This window comes from Mauremys reevesii, linkage group 3, assembly GCF_016161935.1.
Source record: "Mauremys reevesii isolate NIE-2019 linkage group 3, ASM1616193v1, whole genome shotgun sequence".
Lineage (NCBI taxonomy): Eukaryota > Metazoa > Chordata > Testudines > Geoemydidae > Mauremys > Mauremys reevesii.
In genome coordinates, this window is record NC_052625.1 from 71,901,107 (window position 1) to 71,914,703 (window position 13,597).

The 13,597-nt window shown below is 41.8% G+C and overlaps 1 protein-coding gene across 1 annotated transcript in view; it reads left to right on the forward strand.

The window, feature by feature from the left end:
* Nucleotides 1–13,597, forward strand: part of ADSS2 (adenylosuccinate synthase 2) — a 55,419-nt gene that overhangs the window by 39,539 nt on the left and 2,283 nt on the right. The window contains exons 9-11 of the mRNA XM_039529352.1: nucleotides 1,276–1,430; nucleotides 2,502–2,626; nucleotides 5,711–5,808. Coding sequence (XP_039385286.1) covers nucleotides 1,276–1,430; nucleotides 2,502–2,626; nucleotides 5,711–5,808 — 378 coding nt within the window. The remainder of the gene's footprint in view (nucleotides 1–1,275; nucleotides 1,431–2,501; nucleotides 2,627–5,710; nucleotides 5,809–13,597) is intronic.

Consider the following 13,597-nt stretch of genomic DNA (forward strand, 5'->3'; position numbering starts at 1 on the left):
TGGGATACCGCCCGGAGGCCAATACCGTCGATTTGCGGCCACACTAACCCTAATCCGATATGGTAATACCGATACTAGCGCTACTCCTCTCGTTAGGGAAGAGTACAGAAACCGGTTTAAAGAGCCCTTTATATCGGTATAAAGGGCCTCTTAGTGTGGACGGATGTGGCGTTAAATCAGTTTTACACTCCTTAAACCGGTTTAAACGCGTAGTGTAGACCAGGCCTCAGTGTGGAAAGGCTCCAGCAGCTCTCTGTGGCGAGGAGAGGTTCCAGCAGTGGGGAACTGTCAGAGCCTTTCCCCACTGCCTACCCCCCACCAGACCCTTTCATGGTGTCAAAGTTAGACTCAGGACTCTCAGTTTGTCAGACCACTCTGTTTTATTAGCACAGTGCTCTGCTAATAACACAGAGATAATGTGAGCACCATGCAAGACACAAACTATCTTATTTATGCAGATAAAAGGGTGAGAACTTAACAAGATAACAAAGGAAGCAGAATCTGATAAGTTTACCTGGGCTAGACATGCATATCTTATTTCCTTACTAACTATTACCGATCTTCTGTTAATGTTTCACCATTAGCATCATTATTTATGCCTAATGTTTCTTTTCCTGGCATCTGTATTTCAACATTTCTTATTTCTGCTTAAAGGTACATATAACACTTCTTTAATCCATCGTTATTTTTACAATATAATTCATTCTACTTTCACAATGGCCATATGTAGCTACATACCACAGTGTGGACACTGCAGTTTGTAGTTACATGTATGCTCATGCCAGTGGTGTGCAATGTAGACATGCCTTCAGTCTTCTTTCAAAATCCTCTCTCATTTATTTATTTATTTATTTATTTGCTGAGAGTGAATGTACTATGTAATAGAGACACAGTACTTTCAGGTGACTCATGCCAATTTTTGGCTTGCATGTCCCTTGAAAGTTGCTTCACTCTTTGGGCTTGATCCTGTGCTAATTTGATGTCAGGGTAAATCTCCTGTTGGTTTCAGTGGGGGCAGGAATGCACATTGCACAGAAGAAAATTAGGAATTCATTAAATATGAAAAAGAGAACCTAACTGCAAACTGTATTAATTTTGGTGTTCTTCATAGCTTTACAAAATCCACCAATGAGCTCTTCCCAATAGGTGTGAAATTACCCTATATATGGTTAACTAACTTTAAAAATAATTTAAGGACCAGTGTGTTTTTCTTTCTCAGAAAGTATGGTAGCACTTTTCAGTTCTCTTCTAATGTATTTATTTTTGTTTAATTAGGGACGTATCCTTTTGTGACCTCTTCGAATTGTACAGTTGGAGGCGTTTGCACAGGTTTGGGCATGCCGCCTCAGAATGTTGGGGAAGTATATGGAGTTGTAAAAGCATATACAACTAGAGTTGGAATCGGTGCCTTTCCTACAGAACAAGATAATGTAAGCATTACTCATTGATCAACAAGTGGGAAAATAACTGGATGTGTTTCGTAGGTTTAGCCAGTAATACTCCTTAAAGCTAAGGGCATATTGTGGCCTGTATAAAACTATCCCCAGCATCAAATTCTGCATGAGACTTAGTGGCATTTCTTGCCTTAAAATACTGCTATGCTCTGAAAAGTAACTTCCTCAGTTAACTAATCTGCAGCCTGGGTGCAGTGATCCATCTCTGCTTATTTTATAAAGTTGTTGCATATTTTTTAGTATAGTTTAGTATCTGCAGAACTGTTAATGCTGACAGAGAGGTAGATGAATTTTATTCTATCACATGCACCAGCAGCAAAATTGTAATGAAGGTCAAGTTGTAAAAAGGCAAGCTACCAAGAGTAAAGATTCTGCCCCAAAAACAGCTTGCCTTTTTGATGCTCAGCTGAATTTGCAGCACTGGCAGTCTGATTGCCAAGTATCTCAGACTTCATTAAGCTTCATCACATTGTTGTGAAGAAATAGGTTAGGCATTACATAGCTAAGGGGTCCCCAATGTGGTGCCCGTGGGCGCCATGGGGGTATCTTAATGCACCCGCGTCCTGGCCCCCGGGAGAGCACCCGCCGAAATGCCGCAGCATCATTTCTGCGGGGACGCCTCTCGATGACGCCGCTTGTCGCCGACAAGTGATGTCATTGAGAGGCTTCGCCCCCGAATTTCGTCAGGGACGCCTTTCACTGACGCCGCTTGCCGTTGGCAAGCGACGTCATCGAGAGGCAATGCCGCTGAAATTTGGCGGCATTTCAGCAGGTGCTCCACCGCCGCAGTGGTCCTTCGGCTGGCGCCCACCAGCCAAAAAGGTTGGGGACCACTGGCATAGTTGAATGAAAATGTCGTGTTGAGAAAATGGTTTGCTTAACTAGCATTCTTACATTTAAAAAAAAAAAAAAAAACCCCACTAGCAATAGTAAGGGTACGTGTTTGTATTTTTATCTTGGTGGATAGTTTTGTGCATCATGGGGGAACTTTAAGGTTATTACAATATTTTGTTAGCTGTGCTAATAGACATGAAAATCTTCCATCAGGAAATTGGAGAATTGCTGCAGAAACGAGGTAAGGAGGTTGGCGTGACCACTGGTAGAAAAAGAAGATGTGGCTGGCTGGATCTTGTGTTACTCCGATACGCCCACATGATTAATGGATTTACTGCGTGAGTATTCTGGAGTGCTGACAAGTTGGCTTTCATATGTAGCATAACATGGATTATAGCAAACTGTACAGTTCCTAGTAAGTAACTCTTATGAAACTCACCAGCATTGGTAGAAAATGGTTCTATTCAAATGAACGCTATAAAAGTTTAATCAGCCTAAAAAGTTACATACCTTGGGTGTTAGCTTAGCAATTGATTCCATCTCTTTTGTGCGAAGTGATAGTGAATTGTGAACAATATATATGATACCTCCATCTTCCATACTTATGTTTTTTAAAGATAAGAACTCTTATATAACACTTCTTATTTTTGGGTCCAATGTGGTATTTTAAGGTATATTTGAATGTACTAAAATACTTTGAATATTTGCACTAAAATATTGTGTAAAGGTATAAAATAACCTCAGTCTACATTCCAACATGTATATTTTCTAAACTTGTTTCCAGCTTTTGTATGCCAAGAGAAATAGGCTACCACTTTAATATTAGTCTTACTTGTCAGTATAGTGTATAGTTAGTGCTAATGTCAGACACTGGAAATATCATTAATTTGCAAGTTGTTTTTAAAATATATACTTAACCGTATCGTGTCAGTCTCAGATCGGATGCCCAGATATTCTGAACATATCTTTCACTTTTCTCCCTGTCCCCACTCTTAGGAGTTGCTTCCCCATGACATAGAATTTTTTTAACACACAGCTAGCAGCAGAAATGGCTCTGAAAAATACATGTACAGAAAAACTGCATGGAGGTTAAAATACCTTCTTCCCTCCTCCCCCTCCCCCCCCCCGCCCCCCCGGAATTTGTGTTATCTGTCTGTATTTCAGTGATTCACATACTTTCTTAAAGTTTTCCCTACCTGTCTCTCTAATAAAAGTACAAAATGACTCGCTATTCATGCAATTCCAAGAACTGTTTGCATTTGGTTCATATTACTTAGCACTTCTCTCTCCCTCCTCCCTCTTTTTTTTTTTTTAAAGCATCTGAGGGCACTTCATGATTCTAGAGCTGGGGAGCCTTAGTATATAATAGCCAGTGGTACTAGATGCCAAGGAGTAGATTTAAATGAATACAAAATTTTCAATTTAAAACTCTGCACATTACCTCTGAGAAATTTTTAATTAAATCAAGTAGCATTGAAATAAAGCTCAGATGAAACTTCTAGTGCAGGGGTAGGCAACCTATGGCACGCTTGGGGAAGGTGGCATGCGAACTGATTTTCAGTGGCAGTCACGCTGCCCAGGTCCTGGCCACCAGTCCGAGGGGCTCTGCATTTTAATTTAATTTTCAATGATGTTTCTTAAACATTTTTAAAACCTTGTTTACTTTACATACAATAGTTTAGTTATATATTATAGACTTATAGAAAGAGACCTTCTAAAAACATTAAAATGTATAATTGGCACACGAAACCTTAAATTAGAGTAAATAAATGAAGACTCGGCACACCACTTCTGAAAGGTTGCCGATCCCTGGTCTAGCATAACAGATGGACCAGTGTAGATGTAAATCTTTATTTAAAATTTAACATTCATTTTCTTTGTCCTTGCCTACTTTGGTTATCTGTGCATCTAGTTACATGTTTGAACAGTGCTTTTAATGTTTAATTTCAACTCTGTTCATATAACAGCTTGCTGAACAAATACATTAGAAGCCATTCATTAGACGCACTTCAAGATTGCTTTATCTCATTTGAACTAAATTTATCCAAAATTAGTTAATGCTGTCAGCACATATTTGTTACTTAGTTATACATCAAATGACTGAGCTAAGTTTTTTGTGGACCTTTTTAATTAGTGTACTAGATTAACTCCCAATTTGTCAATCACACATTTAAAATAAAAAAATATGGAAGTGATCATAAAATATATTGTTCTATGCTTCTTGGCTCCTTTGAATGAGATGAAAAGAAATGCTGTGAGAAATCTATGTAATTGTCCTATTGCTTTCTATGAGAGATGTTAATGTGACTGTCAAAAGTCAAAAAGTAAACAAAGCAACCTAAGTAATTAGAATCCTAGAAGATTAGGGTTGGAAGAGACCTCAGGAGATCATCTAGTTCAACCTCCTGCTCAAAGCAGGAACAACCCCAACTAAATCATCCCAGCCTGGCCTTTGTCAAGCCGGGCCTTAAAAACCTCTAAGGATGGAGATTCCACCACCTCCCTAGGTAACCCATTCCAGTGTTTTGCCACCCTCCTAGTGAAATCGTTTTTCCTAATATCCAACCTAGACCTTCCCCACTGCAACTTGAGACCATGGCTCCTTGTTCTGTTATCTGCCACCACTGAGAACAGCCTAGCTCCACCCTCTTTGGAACCCCCCTTCAGGTAGTTGAAGGCTGCTATCAAATCCTCCCCCTCACTCTTCTCTTCTGCAGACTAAATAAGCCCAATCGGCCTCTCCTCATAAATCATGTGCCCCAACCCCCTATGCCCTCTGCTGGACTCTCTGCAATTTGTCCATATCCTTTCTGTAGTGGGGGGCCCAAAACTGGATGCAGTACTTCAGATGTGGCCTCACCAGTGCTAACTAGAGAGGAATAATCAGTTCCCTCCATCTACTGGCAGTGCTCCCACTAATACAGCCCAATATGCAGTTAGCCTTCTTGGCAACAAGGGCACACTTCTGACTCATATCCAGCTTCTCATCCACTGTAATTGTTCCATTAAAGCTGTAGACCATTCATTCTGTTTAAGAGGGGGAAGTCTGTCCCTTGAATTATGATCTTATCATGTTTGTGTGAAATAGGGCATAATTCAGGATCTGGTCCAGAGGCTCCCATTGATTTCAATAGATTTTGTATCAATCCAACAGCTGTCTTGCTTGTATCTTACTTTATTGGCATGGACTTGGTTTTAAAACAATGAAAAAACAATAGAAACAACAACTTCCGTTATTAAACATACAAAAAATTATTCCTCATTTGATTCCTAGTTGCTTTGGAGCTTAATATTTCATGTGACAAGTAGAAAGAAATGTAGTTAAGTTTTAGCCCAATAACTTAGAGTTTATAAAATGTCATTTAACAGAGAAAGGGCTTGTTTTTGTGTTTTTTTTTTTTTCCTTTTTTAAAAAAAAATAGATTGGCTGTTATGAAATTGGATATCTTGGATGTATTTCCAGAAATCAAAGTTGGAGTTGCTTACATACTAAATGGTGAAATCATACCTCATTTTCCTGGTGAGTCTGTTTTATAATTACTGTATTGAGAGGTCATAAAGTGTTCAGAGTGCTTTAAAAAGGGTGTGTATGTAGATAAAACTTCTGCACCCCGTGAGCTTGCGATTGCACAAGTGCCAAAGCCATACATGTCATCTCAATGAGTGCCTAAAAGGCATTCACACTACATCCTATAGTTCTTCTGTCTGCCAAATAATTTGCAGAAAAAATAATTTTAAAATGTCTAACTTTTTTTACTCTTGATACTATTTATTCTTTTGCTACCTTTTATTCATCCTGATTTATTACATGAATCTAACTGTACAAGTCACAGAGGGAGGGAAGAATTAGAACTAATAAATTTAGATACTATAAATTATTCAAAATAGTATTTTTCCATGCATAGTAATATTGCATTTTTAAGGTTTAATATCTCCAGATATTGATGGGTGCTTCTGTGGGAATGGAAGAGCTAGGATTTTTCACTTTCTAGTATGTGTATAATTCTAGTACTAAAGGGTCACAAGTTATTACCTGAAGAATGTTTGAAGCTGCTTAGGGGTTTTTAATGTTTTAATGTAGTACTGGCAAAGATTAATTAGTAGCAGGTGAGATAATCAACTGTAATTGCATGGATCATGTATGAGGATCTCAGTACCACATACATGATGACTTATAGAGATGTGATAAAAATGTTTTAAAGAAAAGCCTTAGAAACTACTTGATGACTTTATCTCATGATTATTAAATATCTCCTTTGGATAGTTATTGATCAGCTTATTCCAGTAAAGATTTGAAATTTTTTTTCCTGCAGTCCACAATTCTTGACATCTGGGATGCACTCCTCTCTGCAGTTCATAGAGGTGGATCATAGTTTAGAATCTCATGGTCAGGCCACCCCGTCTTGACTCCTGCTTGCTTCTAGTTTCTGTTCCTCTGTGGCAGCGTATGGATGGCGGTTTTTACAGCTCCTGCCTTCACATCTGCCTAAAGGGGATGTTTTTTGTCAAAATTTGGGGCAGTAGTGAGCAGTGGTCTTCCTCCCTGCCCCTACTCCCCCAGGCCATTTTTAGCCAGATGTTGGAACACCCTGGAACATCAGCTGCAGTGCTCCATACTGGCTCTCCTCTGCTTCCAGGTATGGTAGAGCAGTCTAAAAAGCAACAAATTTAAATCCAAATGGTGCTGCATCTGTGAAACTGCAAGCTCAGCAGATGGTGAATTGTACCCAGCCTCTACCCACCTAAGCATCTGCAGCTCCAACATGGGGAAAAATGGACCAGGAGTTTATGGGCAGAGCAGGGAAGAACTCAAAGGATGAGGAGGACCTCAGTCAACTCTGGGTAGTCCCAGGGACCCCTGGGGACCAGAAGGCAGACCTGCAGTGTACCCCATTCTAAAATTGGTCTAGAGCACCCTGGGAAAAGCATAGCTCAGAAGCACTTTCTATCCTTCCCAGTTTGGCCAGGAGGGCTTTGGAAAAGGTTCCCCTCCCACTTCCATGACAGAATCGGACCCAGCAGGCAAGGACTCAAAAAGAGCTCTCAGCAAGGCTAGCTGCAAAAGGCCTCACCAAAGCTGTGACAGAGCTTGTAAGCTCTCAAAGCAAGCTAAAAAAGCTAATAAATCAAAGTGTGAAAAGGGGAAGAAAAGGTGTAGAAGATTTAGGAGGTATGAGTCCTCTGACTCCTCTTCCTTCCCCTCCTCCGTAGAGAATGGTGAATTGTTGGGCTCTGTCTCCTATCAGGACCAAGGAAAGACTCAGCAAAGCATTTTCCCCCGATAAATTGAATGCCAATTCCAAGAGTAAGCCTCTGAGCAAATTTCTTCCCTCAAAATCCTCCCCTGAGGCTGTGATTCTCCTATACTCCTCCTTTGAGGAAGTAATTGGGGATGAATGGGATAAGCCAGACAAGAGCAAGCACATTAACAGAAATGATCTTATGTTCTGTAGGATTTAGGAACCAAAAGTCCTGAATACTGAGATACCAAAGGTTGATGCTACATAGTATCCCTGGTTAAATATATAGTTATCCCCTCAGAAGAGGAGTTCTAAAGACCCCACAGAGAGTGGCTTCCATTTTTCTCTCAAAGATTTTTGAGGCCTTCTCAGCCTCCCTCAGGGCATTCCTAGCAGTTGCTTGCTTTGTGAGGGCATCTTTCTACTGGCTGGAAGATCTCAGAGCCCTCAAGTATTGAAATCACCCTGACTTTGGCTCTATTTTAAAGAGAGCTTCCCTGGCAACAGCATCGGGAAGCAATGACATTCTCGGACAAAGCCATGACCTCCAGCTCAGTGACCAGGTGCCACTTATGGCTCCATTCCTGGAAGGTGGATAGCCACTTGAAACAGGTTCTGTGCTCTACCAAATTAATGGGAACCCTTCTGAGAGAAGCTAGACAAGGTAGTGGCAGACAACGCTGCAAGATCTAAGCAGTCCTTTTGGATGCCACACCATGCTTTTGAGAGAAAGTACGGGCTGGCCATCAGGCAAAGGCATTCCTTTCAGCCTTCATCCTTGTGGAAATAACAGGAAAGAGACAGACAGACGGTTCTCCAGAGGAAAGGCATGGAACCGGGGTTTGGGAGGAAAGCCCTGGAGGAATGGTTGCTTTGACCATGGACCAGTGGGTCAGGAAGATATATAGTGAGTCAGGAATACTCCAAGTTATGGGCTCCACCCCATCCGATTTTCATTGAGTCCCCAATCTTGAATGACCCTGTAAAGCGCAGTCTAATCCAGAATGATATTTCTCACCTCCTGGATATGGGAGTAATAGAAAGTCTTTCCTCAGAAGAAAGATTCTTGGGGTTCTACTCCATCATCTTTATTGTTCAGAAGTGTACAGGGGAATCTGTTCTAGATATCACAAAACTCAACAAGTGGATCAAGAAAACAAAGTTCCAGATGGAGACCCTAACCTCTACAATGTCAGGCCAAGGGGCCATTCTGACTTCAGTGAATCTGGTGGATGCATACTTCCACATTCCTATCACTACCCAGCCATTGCAGGTTTGTAATGTTTGCTTATGGGAGGAGGTGGTATCAATATCTCTGATTCGGCTTGTCCTCGCCCCCCTGGGTCTTTACAAAGATGTTGGTGATAATCATAGCAAACTCAGATCACGGGGGATCCACATGTATCCCTTCCTGGTTGACATCTTAACTAGCGCTTCATCCCCAGCAGCTGCACACAGAGCTACGTCTCTGACCTTGAATCTACAGGCTCATGGCTTTATTATCGACATCAAGAAAAGTTCCTTGAATCTGTCTTCCCAAATAACTCACTTGGAAATGGACACAGACACTTTGATGGCAAGGGTACATCCATTTCTGGAGAGGTCCAGAAGTTTCAAGACTTCTTCGCATTGTTTTAGAACTGCAAGAGACCAGCCATTGCACCGAGCCTTCTTGGGCCCAGTCACACATCAGGAGCCTTCAAGGCTTCATCTGAAATGTATGGTACTACTTCCCGGAATGCTTGAAAGATCAAGTGAGGGTTCTGGCATAGGTGATCAACTCCTTAAAATGGTAGTCAGCCCAGTGCCTGCAAGGCCGCTCATGTGCCTTCCAGATTCCCCTGATCCTCACAACTAGTGCCAGGCTGGAGGGCTGGGGAACACACTTGAGGTCCCAACCAGCTCAAGGCATCTGGAACCTGGAGGAAGGGACTATAACATAAGCCTTTTAAAACTGAGAGCTGTCAAGCTGGTGCTACAAATGTTCCAGTCTAGCCTAGAAGGGAACCAGTCCTGATTAGGTCAGACAACACCATCACGGTCACACATGTGTATGCCAAAGGTGTTAGCAAGAAAGGCAGTGCTACATGCTGAAGCAAAGGAAATCATGCAGTGGGCAGAACATTCTCTCCTCTCCCTCAGGGCAGTTCACATAAAGGGAGACCTGAACCAGAAGGTGGACTGGCTCAACAGGCACAAGGTGAACAACTCCAAGTGGTGTATGAATCAGGAAGTCTTCGAGTTAATTGTCCAGTCATTCAGTCTGCTCTCAACCAACCTATTCACAAATCACATGAACGCAAAGAGACTTAGGTACTTCACTAGGGAAGTAGACCCCAGCTTACCTGAGGACAGATGCCCAATCTCACAAATGGCCACAAGGCCTCCTCTATGCATTTCCACCCTTCTCATTATTAGGGAAGGTGGTCTAGAAAATAAAATGAGAACAGGTGACAGTAATATTGGTAACACCTCATTGGTGACGGAGACCCTGGTTTTCGGACCTGAGAGAGCTGAAATTGGGACCACAACTGCAGCTCCCAAAGAGACAAGACATCCGCCCACAAGGTCCTCTCCTTCATCTATAACCAAATTGGCTGCATCTGACAGCCTGGTTATTGAAAGGGAAGCAGTGGTCTCATTATCCTCCAAAGCCATCAGAACACTTCAAGAGGAGTATTGACTTGAAAGCACACTCCTCTATTGGGACCTGGTTTTGCAGCTGGTGCCAGGAACGTGAAGCAAACCCTAGAAATCCAAGACAACCAGAATTCTTGGATTTTCTCTAAAAAGGCTTTGACAAAGGTCTCCAACGTAGCACCTCTGCATGTCAGGTGTCTTCCCAATGTGTGATGTTCACATAATTACCAAGTTCTCTGGCAGAGAATCCCCAGGTAGCCAGATTGCTTAGGGTGATCCAGTTATCCAAGCCAGCAATTAGACCTCTTTTTTTTTTTTTCTCAAGTGGGCCACTTGTACTGAGAGCCCTGACAAACGGTCCCTTGGTTCCCTTGATGTCAATTTGTCAGCATTTTATTTGTCCATCACAACTTGATTTCTGATAGCCATCACATCTGCCAGACAAGTGTTGGAGCTGTCAGCGCTCTCTATGCAGGAATCTTACTGCATGTTTCATGAGGACAAGACTGTGTTCAGAACTCAGAAATCATTTTTCCCTGAAGGTGAGGTGGTCTTTCCACTCTTCCCAAGAGGTGATTCTACCTTCATTCTGTCCACAGCCACAGCATCTCACTGAGGAGATGTCACAGCTTAGATGCCCAAAGGGCTCTGAAAATTTACCTCAAAGGTACAGAGTCCACAAGGAGATCAGGTGTTCTGTTTGTATCCTTTCAGTCAAAATTCCAAGGACTCAGAGCTTCCAAGTCCTCTATTGCTTGGTGGGTTAGACTGTGCATTGTGGAAACATACCAGGCATCAGAGATTCTGGTTCTAGAAGGATTCAGGGCACACTCCATGCGATCCCTGATGACCTGGTGGGCAGAAAGAGGTAATGAATTCACAGCAGAAATTTGTAAGGCGCCCACCAGGTCAAATGCTGCCACCTTTATCACGCACTGCACATCCTTTTCTCTGGCAGGAAAGTGTTGTAGGTGCTTGCCCGGATATGATTTTGGCCTTTGAGCAAATATTTAGAGATGGATAAGGATACAGTTTTCCCTTTTCTGACCTTTTTCTATAACCCTTTCTACATCTGTTCACTGCTCGCTACTTCCCAGACATCAGGAATTGTGGGAGATGCTGGGATGCGGAACGGAGAATGTCTTACTGATGATTTCCTTTCTGCTAGCAGCATCTCCCACAATTCTATTCACCATGGATGTCTCATGAGTCAAGAGTCAGATATTAAGCAGAATTGTTACCATAAGACCATCTTCCTTGGTCTAATGTACATAGTTATTTTGTTATCTCTAGAATGTTGTTAATGTTATGAAAGTTTTACAGTTTGGGAATAACTCATCTGAAGGCAAGTAGGAGCTAAGGGGGCGTGGCCAGAACATGTGGGTCCAAAACTCTGATCCGCCTCCATGAGCTGCAGTGAGAGGAGGGCAGGCCAGACATCAACAATTGTGGGAGACATTGCTAGCAGAAAGGAAATTATTGGCAAGAAATTTTCTGTTCCTTTTCTAGAGAACAAAGCAATACTGCCAGTAACAAACTAATAAAATTTACCTATTCAGGAATTCTGTGCTATTGAGGGCATCTAGCCTAGTGTAGGTTGTTTTTTTTTTTTTTTTTTTTTTTTTTTTAATGCTGTCCCCATAGCACGTTCTTATTGATGTAGTTGACAAATCGTATATTTAGTTAACTTTGCTGGTATTTGCTGGACAGGACAAAGACAGTTGGCCTGTCTGGTCAAGATCTGGCTGGTTTTCAAGAGTACTCAGCATTGGCCTTACTGAATTCTTCTGAAAACCTGGGAATACATGAGCAGTTCTTTAAAATGTGCTTTATTTCTCCAAAAGGCATGATGTAATTCTTTTAAGTTGGTCTGTTTTGACATCCAGACCTTCCTATAAAATTTCAAAATATAAGAATATGAAGTGAAGTCCCTAACATGCATTAACTTAACTTCACTGCACCTTTATTCACCTGGGAACATAAGAACGGCCGTACTGGGTCAGACCAAAGGTCCATCAAGCCCAGTATCCTGTCCTCTGTCAGTGGCCAATGGCAGGGGCCCCAAAGGGAATGAACAGACAGGTTATCGTCAAGTGATCCATGCCCTGTCACCCAATCCCTGCTTCTGGCAAACAGAGGCTAGGGACACCATTTCTGCCCATCCTGGCTAATAGGTTCATCAATGGCTATCTTCCATTAATCTATCTAGCTCCCTTTTTCAACCCTGTTATGGTATTGGCCTTCACAACACCCTCTGGCACGGAGTTCCAGAGGTTGACAGTGCGTTGCGTGAAAAAATACTTTCTTGTGTTTGTTTTAAACCTGCTACCTATTAATTTCATTTGGTGGCCCCTTGTTCTTGTATTATGAGGAGGAGTAAATAACTCTAAAGATGATTTCAGAGAACTATCCACAATGACTCCAAGATCTTTCTTGAGTGGTAACAGCTAATTTAGACCCCATCATTGTATATGTATAGTTAAGATTATGTTTTCCAATGTGCATTACTTTGTATTTATCAACAGTACATTTCATCTGCCATTTTGTTGCCCAGTCACCCAGTTTTGTGAGACCCTTTTGTAGTTCTTCGCGGTCTGCCTGGGACTTAACTATCTTGAATGGTTTTGTATCATCTGCAGATTTTGCCACCTCGCAGTTTACCCTTTTTTCCAGATCGTTTATGAATATGTTAAGTAGGACTGGGCCCAGTACAGATCCCTGGGGGGACACCACTATTTACCTCTCTCCATTCTGAAAACTGACCATTTATTCCTGCCCTTTGTTTCCTATCTTTTAACCAGTTACCAATCCATGAGAGAACCTTCCCTCTTATCCCATGACTGCTTATTTTGCTTAAGAGCCTTTGGTGAGGGACCTTGTCAAAGGCTTTCTGAAAATCTAAATACACTATATCCCCTGGATCTCTTTTGTCCGCATGCTTGTTGACCCCCCTCAAAGAATTCTAGTAGACTGGGGAGGCGTGATTTCCCTTTACAAAAACCATGTTAACTATTTCCCAACAAATTATGTTCATCTATGTGTCTGACAATTTTGTTCTTTATGATAGTTTGAACCAATTTGCCTGGTACTGAAGTGAGGCTTACTGGCCTGTAGTTGCCAGGGTCACCTCTGGAGACCTTATTAAAAATTGGCATCACATTAGCTATCCTCCAGTCATTTGGTACAGAAGCTGATTTAAATGATAGGTTACAGATGACAGTTAATAGTCCTGCAATTTCACGTTTGAGTTCCTTCAGAACTCTTGGGTGAATACCATCAGGTCCTGGAGCTGGGTTCACATATGGATAATAAGAGTGTTGCAGTGTATTCTAAATGTTAACAGATTTGGATTCTTTGAACTTCATGGGGAAGTGAGTTTCTGAGATGAGGGCTCTTCACTAAGAATGTCTCACCTACAGTCTTCTCCCA